We start from the raw sequence: 14566 nt of genomic DNA, 5'->3' as shown, positions 1-14566 counted from the left end.
TGCAGGGGCACCAGATTTATAACAATATGCTGCGGCTGTTTTAACTGGTTCCACCACTCTCATTCTAAGCAGTGAGTCTTTATATAGCAGTCGATTACCCCCTATGACCTTAAGGCGCTCCCTTATATGGATCCATTGTTCCGTGGTCCATCCTCTTCTCTACCCTTTCTTACGTCTTTCTTAAAGATTTGGGATAAATTGTTATCTCATATGGGGCTCTCTTCACAAGTAGACCCAATGACTCCTCTGTTTGGCAATCCACAATTCCCACCTGCGGTGGCCTGGACACGTTTTTTAAGCTTGGAATAAAGAGTTGCATCGAAGATTGAGCCAAATCCTCAGTCAGGATACTCTGCCATCCATATTGAATCCGATTTCTATACAGCAGCCCTCACTTAAGCATTGGTGGGAATATCGCCAATTGTTGTCTTTTTCATTTCAGACCCTTCTCTTGCAAGCTCGTACACGAACCATGTTCTCTCAAAGGGTATATATAAAAGGTACTTCAGGTGAAACACCATCCTGACCTTCCGGAATAACTAAATGGGCATTCGATCTTAAATGTTCAAATTACAGCAGAGGACAGAGAAGTCATTCATTTTTACTCATGGTCCTTTTTGGTAACCAAGGCCCAAGAGACAAATTTTAACCACTGTTAACCGATTTCAGTGGTTATAACGGGATGATGCCTGCACAGACAGGCATTCCGGTATCATTTGGTTCAGCCAGCGATTCTGTACAAGGCAAAAGTGATCTAATTAGCCACTCAATCACTTCTGCAGGTGGCGCAAGGGGGTCCCAGCCACCTCCCTGGCCCCATCACGTGGCTGCCCTGTACAGAGGGAGAGGAACTGTTCCCCTCTCTGTAACCCTGGAATGAGACTTGAAGTGTCAGACCTCTGTTGCATGGCACACACCCTCCAACTTGTGGTAAATTATGGTCTGTCAAACCCAACATAAATTAGCATGCTTAAGAGGTGCGCAGGCTATATCCACCATTCAATCCTTTCCAAGCAGCGACTGAGGTGCATTCAGAAGACCTTGGCCTACCAAAAACCACTTGATTAAAGCTGTTTCAACACAATGGAACTTAACACTTCACATGCTGCAAAGATTGCTGGAGCACAAGCAAGCTCTTAATATATATTTAGGTGAATATGGAGGATATTCTTGTCCTAATGCTGATCAGTGGGACACTGTAGCCAGTGTCATTGAGCCCCTCCTCCCCATAGAGGAAGAAGTGACACTAGAGGTGAGTTATTACGACTCATCTGTGTCATCGGTCATCCCATGTGCGAGAGTGCTGAAGATGCTTCTTCAAGAGAATGAAGGACCCAACACACGTGGCATTAAAAGATATAGGCAGGCCATGAGGGACAGCCTCGCCAAACCTTTTGAGAAGCATGAAGAGAATAAAAATGTTGTGCTTGCATGTCTTTTGGATCCTAAATACAAGAACCGTCCTCTCTCTTCTGATGATGTATTGGCCAAGGCAAAACAATGGCTTACAGAAGATATTCAAAAGGAGGTTCCTGCCGAAAAGAAAAAAGTCAAGAAGAGCAGGTTTCTAATGTGGAAGAGCAGGATGCAGGAGAAAAATTTCCAAAAAGACAACGGACAGTAGAAAAACTTCATTGGGGCCTCATGTGGAGGATTCTTCATGTGGAGGATTCTTCTGAATCTGCATTTGAAGGAACCAGTAATTGACAGAAGTAGTGATCCCCTTCAGTGGTGGAAAGTAAATGAGGCACGCTACACAAGACGTGCTTCTCATGCTAGAAGATACCTTTCTGCTCCTCCTTTCTCAGTACCAAGTGAGCGTGTTTTTAGTGAAGTGGCTTCAATATATGAAAAAAACAGAAGCCGTTTAACTGGTCAAAATGCTGAAATGTTATGCTTTCTGCGCTATAATATTGTTCTTTCTGCACTATAATATTGTTCTACTTAAAGTGGAGTTCCACCCTATTTTTATACTTACCTCCATCTTCTCGCTCCGGGTCACCTGAAAAAGAAATGGATAATCGCATATTTTTTTTTTTTTTTACTTACCTCGTAGCGAAGAAAATATACTTACCTTACTTCCTTCTTCCTCCTTCCTCGGCCCGCCGTCACTTCCTGGCTCTGCAATGATTCCTGGGAGCTGGACGTCATAGCTCCCAGGAATCATTGCGCCTGCACCGGCCCCGACGTCAGTTCCGGGTCGCGCGCGTCATCCCCTTCTAAACAGCTTCTGGGCATGCCCAGAAGCTGTGGAGGGATGACGCGCGCGACCCGGAAGTGACGTCGGGGCCGGCGCAGAGCATCGTGGGACCAAAGAAGGCGGAAGAAGACGCCGAAGAGGACGCGCTGGCTTCAAGCTGCCCACATCTGAGATGGCAGCGCTGGACAAGATGTTTGCAAGGTAAGTATTTGTCCTAACAGGTAAGTGCAACCCGGGACAGATCAGAGGCTAGCCATTGTGGAATGCACTAGCCCTGACTGTCCCGGGGGTATTAAAAAAAAAAAAAAAAAAAAATCCAGGGTGGAACTCCGCTTTAACTGAGAGTATTGAAAGTGTAGTAGTATAGTACCAGTGTCCACTCCACTCCAATCCATTCCACTGTCTAGCTTTTTTTGCAGTCAGTGCAAAACTGCTAGAAAAAAAGCTAGACAATGGATTGTAGTCAGTGGACTACTGCTGCAGAAGTGTGCCACTCACTGCTGCAATAGTTTTAAATCACTACTGCAGTGCAGTCACTGCAGTAGTGATTTAAAATTGTTGCAGTGAGAGTGTACTACTGCAGCAGTAGTACACTGACTCCCCACTGTCTAGCTTTTTTTCTAGCAGTTTTGCACCGACTACAGTTAGTGATTTAAAAACATTGCAGTGAGTGCACTACTGCAGCAGTCCACTGACTCCTCCAATCCACTGTCTAGCTGTTTGTTGTTGTCTAGCTTTTTTTCTAGCAGTTTAATTTGCACTGACTGCAGTGTTAAAAGTTTTAACAAATAAACATTAACATGTTCAGTAACAGATTTGTTTCGAAAATTGTGTTTATTTTGCAAAACTTTAAATGTTCAAAATATCGGCCCATACTGATATGCAATGGACAAAATATCGCTATCGGCAACGAAAAAACGATATCAGTCGATCACTATTTTGAGACAAAGAAAGGGGATTGAGAACGCAGAATAAATCAACAGGAAGAGCTCTTCCTATTCAGTCACAAACTGAAGCATAGCCAACACAGTTTGCAATGCTTCAGTTATGAAGACAGCGAGTGATTGGTACCAGTCACTGTGTTCGTTCAGAAAAGAAAGAGGTCAGTACATGACATTTACTGGCCCCTCCCCCCCCCAGGGGGTGGGGCTGAGCCATACTGTGCGTGTCAGACACACGGTGGGGCTGAGTCACACTGTGTGCATCAATGGACACACAGAGCATTGCTGGGGATCGAGCCCGCATGCGTGCTGCCAAAGGAAGCTGCTTCCTATGGTGGCACATCGAGAAAAGGAGGAGCCCAGAGAGCCAGTGGGGAACCCGAGAAGAGGAGAATCCAGGTGCTCTGTGCAAAACCAAATGCACAGAGCAGGTAAGTATTACAGGTTTGTTAATAAAGAAAAAAAAAATACCTTTACAATCGCTCTAAAGACCTCATAGTAACAACCAACCAGTTATGCATTAGTGAACTGACCTTCCTTTTCATTCTAAGAAGCTCACAAAAGGATGCCAGAGCAAAGGGACAAACACATTTATACAGTACAACTATACATCTCAGTGCTGTACATGTGCCATCACTTCCCAACTACCTCTGCACCATGTTGGGCTTGTACAGGTCTTCAGGAATCTGAAAGGGCCCATGTATATTTACATCAAATTCATAAGCAAATCAACACAGTGAGCTTTTAATTGCTTCAAAGCTGCTTTGATTCACATCTGAGTTGCTTTAAAAGAACCTTTTAGTTGCTCAAGGAGTTGCATATGAGGCCAGTATTTCCTCCAACTCCCACTGTGCATTCTGGGTTTTGGGGTAGGCACACAGACCTGAAGACTGGGGGCAGGTTCTTTGCCAGAATGGCACATAGAAAATTCTGGCCACCTTACCAAAGTCTTCATGTAAGAGTATGCTACACACAGGTTACAAGGCATAAGCTGAAATAAACCTTGCAGAATTCAGAGGTTTATAGAGTAGATTCAAGGGCCCGATTTTACTTAGTGCTGCACTCATCCTTTGAAATCCACTTTCTTCCTGTAATTGGATATAGTGGTAATCACATATACTGTATATGAACTTCTTAATCTTCTAAACTTCTACATCAAAGAGGACTATTCAAGACGGAGATTAAGATAAATCAAGGAGACATTTTGATTTAGCATGTGTGCCTTGATGGCATTAGAAGCTTAGATACTGATTTCACCTATTGTTTTGAGTTGGCTATAGCACCAGTTAGAAAAGCTGTGAAGCTACTTCCAAATGCTATTAAAGCCAGGTAGAAGTTAGGGAAAAAAAAACTTAAGTAACCTTGAAAGCTTTCAGTTACCACCACCCAAAACAGTTCAGTACTTCTAGTGCCAAAAAAATACCTAAAATACTGCCAATAACTGGGGAATGGTCTTTACCACTAAATGGCCTTAAAGGATAAGTTCACCTTTTGTAACATGATACAGTAACATTTAGGATGTAACATGTTACTTTGGAGCAGTCCTTACCTTCCACTCCCCTACCACAACCCCCACCAGCCTTTTTGGGTGACGTTTCACTTTCAGTAACCGTCTGACCACGTGCCATGGTCCTAACCTCTCCCCTATTCCTAAGCTGCTAAAATATCACCTTAACCTCCCTAAGGCTCTGTTTCCACTACCGCGGCTACGAAGTCGTGCTACTTCTAGCGCGACTTCGTAGCTAAAGTTGTTTGCGGCTTTCAGTGAGACTTGTCCCTCATTATAGAGGGAAGTCGCACTGAAGCCGGCTCAAAAGTAGTGCACAAACTACTTTTGAAGTCGCCGCAACTCAAGTCGCGGCAGTGGAAACGGGCCGAATTGAAATCAATGGCTTTTGACTTGCTGTGCGACTTGACATGTGGTCCATGCCGGGATGATGTCATGCAGAAAAAAAAAAAAGAAGTGGGATCTGTATTCTCCTGGAGGGTAAAACCCCCCCAGTGATACAAAGAAGTTGTTAGTATAAGACAAGATAAACGGGTAGTGATGGCTAAAGTGCATAGATTTATTAGATTATTTTTGTTAAAGGGAGCCAATACAAATCTAGCTCTGAATACCACAGTATATCAAAATTACAGTGTCCCAAACAGCCAAACGTAATGTGACCCACAGAAAACAGACAACAATGAACATAAAACAAAATATCACTGTATAGCGCCCAGATGCAGTGAGGTATGTGGAATATGTAAGTAAGCGCAGCATAGCCGTATACGTGTAGAAAAAATGTCACAATTCTATGCTGACTGCATATTGCATTTAGCCCTTGTATGGCCTAACATAGATGGCAATAGGGAAATGTCGTTCCCATTGCATAATGAGACCGCTCACTGTGTCCCTGAGTGAGGGACAACTCACTCAGATAATTACAGATGACAGGAGCATCACATGTGAGATGTACACCGAGAATGAAGAGCGAGGGGAGAGTGGAAGGGCTGCATCCAATAGGTTTATCTTAAGGTGTAGTCTATGAGGGGAACATACTGATAGATAGTGGAGAGCAAATCGAACTTACCACATCTGACCCAATGCTGGGATCAATCCAATGAAAGGGTAATCAACTTGGGGCGTTACTGGCAGTCAACTCCAGCTCATCCAGTCTGTTCATGGTGAATGTTCAATTTATGTTCCGTGATACCCCCATGCAATCCACAGGATATCCGATACTCATGGACATTAATCACAGAGTCCATTGTCCTTTACAGGTCCACCGGGCTTACTTCCATTAGCTCCAAAGGAGAAGTAATAGTAGATCTAGCATGTAGCCCTTCACTCGTGGCCCACCTGCATGTGCAGATATGCCACAGGTATCTGCCAGCGACCTCGCAGCATGTCTGTGCATGCTTGACAATTCACAAACTGCTTTCTATGAAGAGGGGTGAAGGGAGAACCTCGGCTTCACCACCAAAGACAGCATGGACTCCATTGATTTGTAGGCATGTTTTTTCTTGCTTTCCTTGATTTTGAAACCATGATCAGTGTTAAGGCTTATTCACATTAGAAAATGTTTTTTCCATGATCAGTGGATCAGGCTTCTGCAGACAAGCCCTGTAGCTTTCAGCCTATATCTCCATGCAGGCTGTCAATTTGAAAGCTTCGGGGCTTCTGAATGAACAAGGGGGCTCATCGGTGACCTTGCAGTTCATTCAGAACTGCTGCGTTGATGAAGTACCATTGAGGCTGCGGTGATCAACGATACTCGTAGTTCATAAATCGCAGGTAACTGAATAAATTACGCAGCTATATGGCAGCACTGAAGAAATGACACTTTTCTACAATGTAAAGTAATGGGTGTACAGCTTGTATAACAGTGTAAATGTGTGGTCCCCTCAAAATAACTCAACACAGCCATTATTGTGTAAATCGCTGGCAACAAAAAGTGAGTACACCCCTAAGTGCAAATGTCCAAATTGGGCCCAAAGTGTCAATATTTTATGTGGCCAACATTATTTTCCAGCACTGCCTTAACCCTCTTGAGCATGGAGTTCACCAGAGCTTCACAGGTTGCTCATCCACTCCTCCATGATGACATCACAGAGCTGGTGGATGTTAGAGACCTTGCGCTCCTCCACCTTCCATTTGAGGATGCCCCACAGATGCTCAATAGGGTTAAGGTCTGGAGACATGCTTGGCCAGTTCATCACCCTCAACTTCTTTAGCAAGGCAGTGGTCATCTTGGAGGTGTGTTTGGGTTCGTTATTTTCGGCCCAGTCTCCGAAGGGAGGAGATCATATTTGCCATCAGTATGTCACAGTACATGTTGGCATTCATGATTTCCTCAAAGAACTGTAGCTCCCCAGTGTCGTAGTGACTGTAGGCAAGACACACTTTGTCTTTGTACTCCTCCCCTGGTTGCCACCACACACGCTTGGCACCATCTGAACCAAATAGGCTTATCTTGGTCTCAATAGACCACAGGACATGGTTCCAGTAATCCATGTCCTTAGTCTGATTGTCTTCAGTGGGCTTTCTTGTGCATCATCCTTAGAAGAGGCTTCCTTCTGGGACGACAGCCATGCAGATCAATTTGATGCAGTGTGCGGCGTATGGTCTGAGCACTGACAGGCTGACCCCCCCACCCCTTCAACCTCTGCAGCAATGCTGGCAGCACTCGTGCGTCTATTTCCCAAAGACAACCTCTGGATATGAAGCTGAGCACGTGTACTCAACTTCTTTGGTCGACCATGGTGAGGCCTGTTCTGAGTGGAACCTGTCCTGTTAAACCACTGTATGGTCTTGGCCACTGTGCTGCAGCTCAGTTTCAGAGTCTTGGCAATCTTCTTATAGCCTAGGGCATCTTTATGTAGAGCAACAATTCTTTTTTTCAGATCCTTAGAGTTTTTTGTCATGAGGAGCCATGTTGAACTTCCAGAAACCCGTATGGGAGAGTGGTATCAAATTTAACACACCTGCCCCCCATTCACACCTGAGACCTTGTAACACTAATGAGTCATATGACACCGGGGAGGGAAAATGGCTAATTGGGCCCAATTTGGACATTTTCATTTAGGGGTGTACTGACTTTTGTTACCAGCAGTTTACACACTAATGACTGTGTGTTGAGTTATTTTGAGGGGACAGCAAATTTACACTGTTATACAAGCTGTACACTCACTACTTTACATTGTAGCAAAGTATCATTGCTTCAGTGTTGTCACATGAAAAGAAAAAAATATTTACAAAAATGTGAGGGGTGTACTCACTTTTGTGAGATACTGTATATCCCAAAGCTGAGCAAAATAGCAAAACAAGTGCAAAAAAAAAAATGTAGAAAGTGCCTGTGCTCTCCTCTACCAATAATGGATGGCCCCACACCTCCCGCTCTGACCCCTGTTGTACCAGCAGGTCAGAACTAGCAATTCCCTTCTGAGGATATAAGGTGTTCCTCAGTGTTTGCTGGCGCTAGGGATTCCCATAATCCTCTCCAGTAGAGGTCTACTGAACCAAACCCTACTGAAACAGTCTACGCCTGACAAAACGCGTATGGGGCGGAGCCCATTCCCCGACATGACTCTACGGGCATCTTTATGGGATTACACCCGTGTATCCAGCTTGCACAGCTTTATGTCCCGTCTATGTGAGGGTTTGATTTTTACCAATACATTCTTAAATGGAGAGCACTAGATCTCGCCCTCTTTTATACACCTACGGTTGTGTTTGCCAGGAGAGGATTGACGAGGATTATTAGAATCCCTAACGCCAACAGACACTGAGGAACACCTTATATCCCCAGAGGGGAATTGCTAGTTCTGACCTGCTGGTAAAACAGGGGTCAGAGCGGGAGGTGAGCAGCCATCCATTATTGGTGGAGGAGAGGACAAGCACTTTCTACATTTTTTGCACAACTTTGGGATATATTTTGTTGGACTTGATATTCTAGCACTTATGAATTGTTACAGTTCTATGGATCACTTATGAAATTTGGATCACAGATCTCTTTTATTTTTTTGCACTAGTCTTTGCAATAAGATTGGATAAGTAATCTCATGTTTTTTTGTTTTATTTCAAGTAGCATAACTGTCAATTTTTATTATGGTATTTTGATGTGGTGAAAACATTTTTCTTGCGATAGCAGCCACGTGATTTTTATTTTAAATGTTTATGATTAGAACACCATTTTTGCACTGATTTACAGTTGGTATATTCATATGAGGTGACCTGTCCTCACCTCTGTACCCAAAACCCCGATCACACCGGTGTGCTTTTACCAGGCTAGAATGTGCTGTCCCAGTGTGACAAAAATAGTCCCCTTTATACACACACACAATATTACCAAAAGTATTGGGACTCCTGCCTTTACACACACACATGAACTTCAATGGCATCCCTGTCTTAGTCCATAGGGTTCAATATTGAGTTGGCCCACCCTTTGCAGCTATAACAGCTTCATCTCTTCTGGGAAGGCTGTCCACAAGGTTTAAGAGTGTGTCTTTGGGGACATTTGACCATTCTTCTAGAAGCGCATTTGTGAGGTCAGGCACTGATGTTGGACGAGAAGGCCTAGCTTCCAGTCTCCGTTCAAATTCATCCCAATGGTGTTCCTTCGGGTTGAGGTTGGTTCCTCTACCCCAAACTCACTCATCCATGTCTTTATGGACCATATGTGTACTGGTCCAAATCATTTGGGGGAGGGGGGATTACAGTGTGGAGTTGGACTTGGTCCCTTAGTTCCAGTGAAGGGAACTCAAAGGCATTCGCATACAAAGACATTTTGGACTTGATGTCTGTCGGTACCCACTGATCATTCGTTACAGAGGCAGAAATGCAGTCTACCTTTGTAAACAAGGCAGATTGTCGTTATGTCAGTAGGGAAGGCATTGATCCTGTGCTTGCAAAGCAGGGACAATGATCCATGTCTTCCTCTAGTAAAAGCAACTCCCACAATACACACACAGACTAGGCACACAGTTAACCCCTTCCCAGCCAGTGTCATTAGTACTGTGACAGTGCATATTTTCAGCACTGATCACTGTATTAGTGTCACTGGTCCCCCAAAAAATGTCAGTGTCTGATTTGTCTGCCACAGTATCGTACTCCTGCTATAAGTCACTGATCACCGCCATTACTAGTAAAAAAATAATATTTCCAAAAATATTTCCCATAGTCTGTAGACACTATAACTTTTACGTAAACCAATCAATGCTTGTTGGGATTTTTTTAAACCAAAAATATGTAGCAGGATACATATGGGTCTAAATTGATGAAAAAATTTGATTTTCATTTTTTTTTATTGAATATGTTTCATGGCTGAAAAAGTAAAAAATATTTGTTTTTTTTCTCAAAATAGTCGGTCTTTTTGTTTATAGTGCAAAAAAAAAAAAAAACTGCAGAGATGATCAAATACCACCAAAAGAAAGCTATTAGTAGGGAAATAAAAGATAATACATTTTATTTGGGTACAATGTCACACGACCTGTCAGTTAAAGTAATCGCAAAAAATGGCCTGGTCAGGAAAGAGGGTAAATCTTCCGGTGCTGAAGTGGTTAATGTACACTACAGCTTCTAAAAGTGGAGTTTAGCTTTTGGCGTTTTTTTGGCCATAAAAGCCTGTGTGTCTACACATAGGCTTTTACTAGAGTTTAGAAGCTGCTGTGGTTAGGGGAGCTTCAACCTGAATATGGAAGAATAATGTTCAGGACAGGAATGTTTTCACTGCCGGAAAGCGCAAACCAAAGCACGGTTTTGCGTTTTCCTGCGATCCAAGTAGGCAGTGTGTACAGTGTGTATGAAGTCTAAGGCCTACGTGGGCGTTTTTACAGCTGCTGTTTTTGGCTTCATGCGTTTTTTTTTTCTACCCAGCATGTTATCCTATGTATCCATGCACACATAGGCTGTTATCGGCATTTTTTTTGGAAGGGGCGTTTTCTGGCTGGGTACAGAACTAGTGGGTTTGAAGAGGATTTTTTCAGCAGTAAGGCCTCGTGCACACTGGAGGTTTTTACAGCTCCTCCTGGGGGCGTCTGGCTTTTTTTTTTTTTTTTACAGCTTTAAAACGCCTCTCCATGTTATTCTATGGCCTCATGCACACAAGGCATTTGAAAAAACGAGCTGCGAAGCCAGTTCTGACGCCAGGAAAAAGCAGCTGTAAAAACGTGCTTAGAGGCATTTTGAATTGGCTTTTAGCCACGTTTAGCAGCCTTTCTCTGCCCTCTTCTATTTTCCAACCTCAAATCCAACTACTACAACTTAAAAATGCTTGACGTGGGCTTAACGCTGTATACAGTGTTTAGCAGCGTCAGGCGTTTTTACAGTCTAACGCTGCTGCTTCAGAATGCACTAGCCTTGGTTTTTTTTTTTTTTACAGTAAGAGGCCTATGCCACTTAGAGCTCCTAAATGCCTGTGTGTGCACGAGGCCATAGAATAACAGGGGGACGTTTTTAAGCTGCAAAAAAAAAAAAAAAATGTTTGATGCTCCTAAAAGCAGCTGTAAAAACGCCCTGTGTGCTTGGGGCTTATGTGTTCATGCACACAGGCTTGTAGGCGCTGTACGCGGCATAGGCGTTTTCAAGCTACAAGTAAAACCCAGGGCCAGTGCCTTCTAGAACAGCAGCATTACAGCTGTAAAAACGCCTGACGAAGTGATTTTCAGCTGTAGAAAATGCATTTGGGAGTGGAAAATAGAACAGGGCAGAGATCTGCAGCTAAACACGCATAAACACCAATGCAAAAACATTTTTAAAAGAGCGTTTTCACAGCCGTTTTTTCCTGGAGTCAATTTTGGCTTTGCAGCTCCTTTCTTAAAGCGCTCTGTGTGCAAGAGGTCTAAAAAATGCTGTAACTCTGAGAAAACCTAAAAAAAAAAAACTAAAATACTCAGCTATTTGGTGTTTATGAAGCATTAGCTTAAAAAAAAAAAAAAAAAAAAAAAGGCAAATGCAAAAACGCTGCAAAACTCATTCTACAGCAAACACTACTGGCGTTTTTTTTTTTATTAAAGAGGTTGTAAACCTCCGAATTTTTTTAAAACAAACACCTGAAAGAAAAACACATAATGAGCTAGTATGCATCGCATACTAGCTCATTATGAAATACTTACCCAAGAACGAAGCCCCCGCAGTGCCGCCCGCTTACCTGTCTCATGGGCGACATGTCCAGTCGCCCTTCTTCCGGGTCTGCGGCATCCGGCCATCTGATTGGCTGGAGTCGCGATGATGTCACTCCCACGCATGCGCACGGGAGCCGACTGTAACGGCACGGGGCTCTGAAGGAACGGCACCAGCGGCCGTTCCTTCAGAGCGCATGCGCCAGTGACATCACTGGCTGCATGTAAGGTAAATATCTCCTAAACGGTACATGTTTAGGAGATATTTACAGTACCTATAGGGAGGCCTTATCATAGGCTTACCTATAGGTAAAAGTGTCAGAGGAGGGTTTACTTCCTCTTTAATGCCCAGTGTGCATGAGGCTTTGGAGCGTTTTTACAGCTCAAAAACTCCTTTTTTAATCCACTAGTTCTGGGTTTTTTCCAGCCAGAAAACGCCCCTGCCAAAAAAATGCTGATATCAACCTACGTGTGCATAGACACATAGGATAACATGCTGGGGAATTTACTGGCTGCAGAAAAAAAATGCCTAAAGCCAAAAACCAGCAGTGAAAACGTCCAGTGTGCATGAGGCCTCAGGCTCCATTAACACCATGGTGTGCCAGATTACAGGCGGAATCGCTGAAATTTTGTCCGCTATCCCTATCACTTTCAATGCCCCCCCCAATCGCGGCGCAATTGTGCCGCCCAACATAGCAGTAAAAACTGTGCAAACAGAAATGCAGGATGCCTGTCGTCCAAAAGCAGTTCTGGATTGTCGGACAACAGAGGCAAAATCGTACCGTGATTTGGGTGTCACTGAAAGTTAAGGGGAGCGCAAGCACCTCCTACTTTTTGCAGCGATTGGTGATTGCGAGCAGAACCACAGCAATTCCACCTGCAATCCAGAACTCCACGGTGTGAATGGAGCCTTAAAGCTTTTTGCAAGCGTTTTAGAAGTGCATTACAAGCGTTTTACATATAAAAGCACTAAATGGAGGGGGGGGGGGGGGGGACAGGGGTGGAGAGCGATTGAGCAGCACGCTAGAAAAAAATGCTCAAGTGTTCCTAATGCAGTCTATAAGGCCAAAAATGAATGTAAACTGCAAAAAAAATAAAATAAAAAAGCTCATGTACTTTAAGCAATAAGGCTACGTTCACATGTGAGCATAGCGATTGCAGGCACAATCACCGCGTTTCTGCCCGCAATCCGGAAATCATTGCAAATTGCGGGACGCCTGTGCGTTGCCTGTAATTTGCAATAGCACCCCAAACGCTGTGCGATGTTGCCGCAATTTCCGCCTGCCGAATCGCGGTAACATCGCGCAAACAATGCATGACGCCCCAAAGAAGCTCTTGTACCTTTTTTGGGAGTCATGCGTTGTTTGCGCGATGTTACCGCGATTCGGCAGGCGGAAATTGCGGCAACATCGCACAGCGTTTGGGGTGCTATTGCAAATTACAGGCAACGCACAGGCATCCCGCGATTTGCAATGCTTTCCGGATGGCGGGCAGAATCACAGTGATTCTGCCCGCGATTGCTATGCTCACATGTGAACGTAGCCTAAGCACTTTGCCTCAGGTGACAGAATGCTCAGATGTGAACAGGGGCCATTGAAATGAATGGATTTGAATTGTTGAGCGTTTTAGAGCTACAAGCCAGAAATCGCTCAGGTGTGAACTGGCCCTTCGTATTGCGTTTCTGCTCCATCCAGGTGTGCCCAGCACCTCACACAGAGGAAGGCCCCACACATATACACATACACACACACACAGTGTCCCGCTCCGCAGCTGGACGGTCACCACACCAGCACCACTAGAGGGAGAAGTGTTTGATGGGGGGGGGGGGGGTGGAAGGCTCGGTGATAACCTCCATCCCCGGCTCCCCCCCTCATACTCGGCCCCCGCACTCTCTCTATCCATTCATTCTGCAGCTCCCCCCTCACCTGCACATCTTCATTCCTCAGCTCGTCGATGAGAACCGCGATAGGGTACAGCGAGTCGTCTCCGTCAGCTCCTGCCATTCTGACACCGGCTTCTGCTTCTCTCTCTTCGCCCACCTTCACCAGGCCCGCTTCCGCCTCAGACACACACACAGAGCGGAGGAGGGGCTGTTCCCGGAAGTGACGGAGCGGGCGTGGTCGGAATGCACAGGGAAGGTATGGGAATGCTGTACATGTGTGGACACGCCCACTCTGAGGCTGCAGAGCTTCGCCAGTGCGGCGGACAAGTGGAGGTGTAGTGCGCATGTGCGGAGCCCTGCGTACCCTATGCAGATGCTGAGCTGTGGGTGTCAGTGCTCAGTGCTGACGCTACTGGGATTTGGGTTAGAATTTGGGACTTGATAGGATTGGAAGTGAAAACTCCAGGATGTCTTTTATCAAAGTGAGAGTGCAATGTTCTCTGACAGCAGTGGTAATTGGTGTAAAGACGAGTGCTGCATACATGGTGACAACATTAACCCAGGCCAATTTTCAGCTTTTAGCTTTACAATTGCGTGGACATGGAACTCTGCACCAATGTGATATTTTTTTCACACAAAAATAGCTTTTTGAAAATAAGTAATTTTCCTCCTTCACTGATGTGCGCTAACGAGGTTGTACTGATGGGCACTGATAGGCTGTACTGATGGGCACTGATAGACTGTGCTTATGGGGCTGTACTGATGGCCACTGATAGGCTGTGCTGATGAGGCTGTTCTGATGGCCACTGATAGACTGTGCTGATGAGGCTGCACTGATAGACTGTGCTGATGAGGCTGCACTGATAGACTGCTGATGAGGCTGCACTAATGGGCACTGATAGGCTATACTGATGGGCACTGATAGACTGTGCTGATGAGGCT

The 14566-nt window shown here is 44.8% G+C and overlaps 1 protein-coding gene across 1 annotated transcript in view; it reads right to left on the bottom strand.

Moving 5' to 3' along the window:
- Nucleotides 1–13855, bottom strand: part of PPP2R1B (protein phosphatase 2 scaffold subunit Abeta) — a 94620-nt gene extending 80765 nt beyond the window's left edge. The window contains exon 1 of the mRNA XM_082274212.1: nucleotides 13668–13855. Coding sequence (XP_082130338.1) covers nucleotides 13668–13745 — 78 coding nt within the window. The 5' untranslated portion in view covers nucleotides 13746–13855. The remainder of the gene's footprint in view (nucleotides 1–13667) is intronic.
- Between the last annotated feature and the right edge of the window lie 711 nt (nucleotides 13856–14566).

This window comes from Pelophylax lessonae (assembly GCF_965119305.1).
Source record: "Pelophylax lessonae genome assembly, chromosome: 12".
NCBI lineage: Eukaryota > Metazoa > Chordata > Amphibia > Anura > Ranidae > Pelophylax > Pelophylax lessonae.
This window is presented reverse-complemented; position numbering and strand designations above follow the sequence as displayed.